This window comes from Salmo trutta, chromosome 11, assembly GCF_901001165.1.
Source record: "Salmo trutta chromosome 11, fSalTru1.1, whole genome shotgun sequence".
Classification (NCBI taxonomy): Eukaryota; Metazoa; Chordata; class Actinopteri; order Salmoniformes; family Salmonidae; genus Salmo; species Salmo trutta.
Genome location: NC_042967.1, coordinates 12,245,200 through 12,250,807, shown reverse-complemented (window position 1 = coordinate 12,250,807; position 5,608 = coordinate 12,245,200). Strand labels below are relative to the sequence as shown.

At 42.8% G+C, this 5,608-nt stretch overlaps 1 protein-coding gene and 2 non-coding genes across 3 annotated transcripts; all 3 read left to right on the top strand.

Annotated features, from left to right (window-relative positions):
- The first annotated feature begins 241 nt into the window (after window positions 1–241).
- rps3a (ribosomal protein S3A) lies at window positions 242–4,368 on the top strand. The gene is made up of 6 exons (XM_029766209.1): window positions 242–355; window positions 1,170–1,273; window positions 2,222–2,409; window positions 3,061–3,269; window positions 3,587–3,696; window positions 4,206–4,368. The coding sequence occupies exons 1-6, from the start codon at window positions 294–296 to the stop codon at window positions 4,331–4,333; spliced, it is 801 nt and encodes a 266-aa protein (XP_029622069.1). The 5' UTR covers window positions 242–293; the 3' UTR covers window positions 4,334–4,368.
- On the top strand, window positions 2,093–2,162 carry LOC115202492 (small nucleolar RNA SNORD73). The gene has a single exon (XR_003880002.1). It is a non-coding gene; the product is annotated as a small nucleolar RNA SNORD73 (small nucleolar RNA).
- Window positions 3,724–3,853, top strand: LOC115202494 (small nucleolar RNA SNORA17). Its single transcript, XR_003880004.1, has one exon. It is a non-coding gene; the product is annotated as a small nucleolar RNA SNORA17 (small nucleolar RNA).
- Window positions 4,369–5,608: the final 1,240 nt, after the last annotated feature.

Genomic DNA, 5,608 nt, shown 5'->3' with positions numbered 1-5,608 from the left:
TTGCAGAAGCAGCAGCTATTGTAGTGGATACAGTATGATCAGGATAGAAATATCAATATTGTAGCATAACAATACTATATCATACAATGTAGTAAACACTTCCTGAGTTTATTAAATGTTGTTATAACGTATCAATAAAGGACTGCGATATCACGCTAGGCCAGTAGTGAACGACAACGTGCTAGTTTTGAGGTCTCAACATATCGCGAGTCGCGAGATGTGAGAAATCTCAGCTCTGTCTTTAACACTCGCGATAATTCCTATTTCCTTCTCTTTCACTCCCTGTAGCCAACATGGCAGTCGGCAAGAATAAGAGGCTGACCAAAGGTGGCAAAAAAGGTGCCAAAAAGAAGATGTAAGTAGCGCAATTCATCCATTAAATCGGGCAATACACACTATTAAGTTCAGGTTATTGACTTTTAGTTTGAAAATGTGAAGGATGAGGTTGATATTGACTGGATGCACTCAGACCAGTCGCTGTTGCTAATCTGCTTGGCTCAGTGCGCATTCGGTGTTCACGAGTTTGCATAAGCGACACTGAACTGTTACGTAAGAGACTGTCAAAGTCTTAACCCAGGCTGCATATCGTGAAGCATTTTATATAAATGTGCCGAAATGCACACATTTGCCTGTAATCTAGCGACATCGGCTGTCTTAACAAGCTAAGCTACCTAACTAGATCATTCTTGTAGCTATGGTGGCTAGCAAGATGGCAGACATGTCCACGTTATGTTCATTGCTGGCTAACGTTAACAAGACGAAGTATTTTCTACGAAATGGTGTGGTCAAACAGTATTGTAGCCAAGCCAGCCAGGGCTAAATGTGCGTGGTGCCGACCCTTCAGTCGTTAGCGAGAAAAGGCAAATTTGTCAGGTAAGATAATTTAGCCAGTTAGCTGGGCCTTACATTAGTAACCAGCTAGCTAACGTTATGCTATCCCAGTCATGTTTTATTGATTAGCCAGGTGCCTGTTGAATTTCCACGTTTGGTTGTACTGGAAGTTGACGTTCATACCATTGCCAGCATTTGACAATAAGTTAACGTTAGCCCTTTGGTTGGTTTCACGTAAACTAGACTGCAACCTTAGTTTCTTTAGCTAGCTACATAGGCCTGTGTCATATCAAAACAGATGAACTGATATTGACCACACTACTTTCTCTATCCCCCAGTGTCGACCCTTTCTCCAAGAAGGACTGGTATGATGTCAAGGCACCCGCTATGTTCAACATCCGCAACATTGGCAAGACCTTGGTCTCCAGGACTCAGGGAACCAGTAAGTCTGCTTTTCAGATGCCGATTAATGGAGCAACACATGGTTCAGTGGTGATGGCTACCAGTATGAAGACTAACATGCAGCAGAATAACTGCAGACAGAGCCACATGGTTCTGTGGAATTATAGCACGGTTTGGGAACTGGGGGTTGATTAAAGTGAGGTGAACTCCTGACCTTGTACTGTAACCAGCTAGCTAGGTAGCCTAATTCAACAAGCTTTGGGACAACTTTGGGAGTCTGTATATTGGTTGGACTCACTGAGTTGTGCATCGTTCTGGTGGGTGGTGACGGATAACCATACCGCCGTATAGCCGGCTTCGCCCAAAATGTTTCCGGTTAACAAAAGCTTATGTATAATCTCTAGGGATGTACCAGACAACGTGAAATGTTCCTCGCTATCAACATCAGTATTCAACTTTTGTCCGAACCGCGCCGTATTCCTGCCAAGTTAGACAGCGGTCTGCCATTAGACCACGCACTTCACGCGAGACTGCCTACCACATCTACCCTTTATTTAATAGCGAGGTACACATTTCACTACATCTGGTAAGAAGAGTTCCTAGAGATTATACATGTGCTTTTGTTGACAGGAAGTGTTTGCTTGGCTAGGCCGACCCTGGTGATAGGGTTATTTTCCGTCAACACCAGAACGATGCACAACACGGGGAGTCCCAACTAATGGTCCTGAAGTTGTCCTAAAACTACCATTTAATATGGGTTTGTTGGTCAGTAATGTCCCTTTTTAGTTTTCCCTTTTTAAATTGTTTCAGATTGTCGGTCTTGTCTTGGTTTTGTGTGTACCGTACTGAACACAATGGGAATGCATGATGACAAATTGTTTCGGCCCAATGATTGCCACTGATTACTGGGAAAGAGATCTGCTGATGTTCCCTGCCTTGGCCTCCATTCCCCTCACTGCATCCCACATCAACTAATCTGTTCTACTAGGAATCGCCTCTGATGGTCTGAAGGGACGTGTGTTCGAGGTGAGCCTCGCTGACCTGCAGAACGATGAGGTGGCCTTCCGCAAGTTCAAGCTGATCTCAGAAGACGTGCAGGGAAAGAACTGCCTGACCAACTTCCACGGCATGGACCTGACCCGTGACAAGATGTGCTCCATGGTCAAGAAGTGGCAGGTGAGGAATCCTACCAGAGGATGGAACACACAGCTGGATTTGTGGAGATATTGTGGTTTTGATATGCCTTTAATCACAGTATAAAATGTATGGAAATGGGTCATACTGCCATTAAAGGTGCAATATGCAGAAATCACTCCGCCATTTAGTTTGTCTAATTTCAGTTTGTTTGACAAAACAACCAGTCTTTGTTTAGAGAATCATTATACCATCTAAACCGATGTAATATTTTCTATAACTAAACATTTTGTATTTTCAGCTGTTTGAAGCTGGTCTACAAAAGATGCTAATCTTAAGAACAGGAAGCATAGAAAAAACAAACATCTACCGCTTCTTATACTTGCTTTCAATGAGAATGACAGAGCTATAACTCACATTTCTATGTGAATTTGGTTGGGTCGTACAAAAAGTGTCATTGCAACTTTAAGCTGAAAGGCACCTTTCCCTCGTAGTTTTTCTCAGCACACGTGGAATGTAAACCACAATTTCAACGCTGTACCCTAATACTGTCACACCACCTTCAAAAGTGATGTACCATTATGGGTAATCTCAACACTATGAATTAACCTCTGCCCTGTAATGTTATTGATAACGTGTTGGGCCCAATGTACCCAAAACTATTAATTTACCTTTATCCTGTCTCCCTGCCAGACCATGATTGAGGCCCATGTGGACGTGAAGACCACCGACGGCTACCTCTTGCGTCTGTTCTGTGTTGGCTTCACCAAGAAGCGCACCAACCAGATCAGGAAGACGTCGTACGCCCAGCACCAGCAGGTCCGTCAGATCAGGAAGAAGATGATGGAGATCATGACCCGTGAGGTCCAGACCAACGACCTGAAGGAAGTTGTCAACAAGCTGTAAGGATGTTCGCCGTCCTGTTGCTGGTTCAATAGAATGTTCTGCACTCTGGGAAGATGTGGTCCATGTGAAATGCAACATGGAGTGCATGCATATTAATTGGTTGTTAGATGAGGCAAATCATTTATTTCAAGAAAATTGTTGCATGTGTCGAACACTTTTCCTGCATCTTTAATTGTGTTCAGTTAAGTTTTGATGTCTGAGCGGCTTTCGATGAAGGCAGCCAGTAATTTAACTAGATCTCTCAGCCGGTCATTATCAGTAGCCAAGCCAGGTTCCCTCTTACTGATTCACTTATTTTCCCTTTGTCCTCTAGGATCCCTGACTCCGTTGGCAAGGACATTGAGAAGGCCTGCCAGTCCATCTACCCCCTCCACGACGTCTATGTCAGGAAGGTTAAGATGCTGAAAAAGCCCAAGTTTGAGTGTAAGTCACCTTGAACCTCAAACCTATCCTGCCCCTTGAGGCGTTGCAGTCCGACAATGTGTCGAGCCTGTGTCATAAGGGGCGGAGAGTGAAAGGGTTATGTCTACACCAAGGACCTAGAACGGTGGGTATTTGGAGTGATCATGGCTCTGACAGATGGCACAATACTAAACAATTGATGGTGTGAAAGAAAGCCTATCCAGGATCTTTGTCAACTTGCATTAAAGAACCTCCACAAAAACAACCAAGGTTAAAGGTCACCTTTGACTGAGCTTGGTTTAATCATGACCACTGTAAGGGCCCCTCCCAGCATCTGGCAGCAGTTCTGTACGACAATTGTATCTTAACATATGCCGATATGGCTGCATTTACAGGCAGACCAATTCTGATCTTTTGGCCAAATAATTATTGGCAAAAAGATCCGATTTGGATTGTGTAAACACAGCCTAGCGTACTAAATTATCCTGAGTGACTTATCCAATGTGTCTCTAATTCTTGTCTCCTTCCAGTGGGCAAACTGATGGAGCTCCACGGTGAGGGTGGTGGCAGCAGTGCGGCCAAGCCCTCTGGGGACGACACCGGGGCTAAGGTGGATAGGGCCGACGGCTACGAGCCCCCCATCCAAGAGACCGTCTAAACACCTGACAGATTTAATAAAAAATGTAAATGATACTCAACTGTTGGTGTCTTCTGTTAATGGGATGGTTGTTTAGGATAGTATAGAGCTATTCTTTTTCAGGCATAAATCAAAGCATTTATAGTTAAATGATTTTCTTTCTATGGTATCTGGAGAAAAGCTCGATGCAAAACTCAACGTGTTACGCGGTTGAGGCCGGTTGCACGTAATGCCAAATTCTAAACTGGAGGCAGTTTACGCTTTAGAAATTAACATTCCTGCAGTCAGCATGCCAACTGCACACTCCCTTAACTTGAGACATCTGTGGCATTGTGTTGAACTGCACATTTTAAAGTGGCCTTTGTCCACAGCACAAGGTACACCTGTGTAATGATCATGCTATTTAATCAGGTGACCGGGTTATTGGTAAAGGAGAAATGCACACAAACAGGTATGTAAATATTTTGTGCATATGGAACATTTTTGGATCAACACTTTACAGGTAGCACATAACTTTCTGTGTATTTATACCAATGTTACCATGGCACTCATGCTCAAGATTCAAGGGGCTCAATTACATCGTATTGCAATATAGGTTAATCAAATTGACTGCCATATGGAGTTAAAATATAAACCCTTCTCAGTATTGTGGTTTACGTTACTGTAAAAACAAGCCAACTTCTCTTGATGAATTGGGCCTCAAATGTGCTATTGAGTCATTCCTATGTGGTGCCCTTTCTGTCCTCAGGAAAAAATTTGGATCCCAAAAGGCCAGGTATCCTTTACCTTAAACATCTTGAAAGGGAATTTTATGGATTTAACACCTTTCAGTGGATGTTTTGCCATGTCCCGGGTGTTATCAACTTCCAAGAAATAAGCCAAAATATTTCATTATCTTAAATGACTGATTTGTCCCTGATCACTTTCCATCCTATTTGTCGTAACTCAATTTAAGTAAACCCCTTCCTACAATGATGCCACATTCAGGAAATGTCAATTTATTTGGTGGGAAAACAATTTTGCAAAGCTAAATAAAATTTCTACCCACCCTGTTAGGCTGATTACCAAAATATATAACTTCCAAGTTTGAGAAAAGCTCAAATCCTGTTCAAGTGTTGACCAATACGCTAGCGTAATCTTGCTCACTAAAATCTATGGCTAATTTACAATCCACATTTCCACCCTGTGAGGATTATACAAAAAAAAAGCCTAAACTTGACCAATATGTTTTTCTGAAAGTCAAACCTTTTGACACTTTCCTCAAAGTTATGAATGACCCTGTTAAGGAGAATTGTC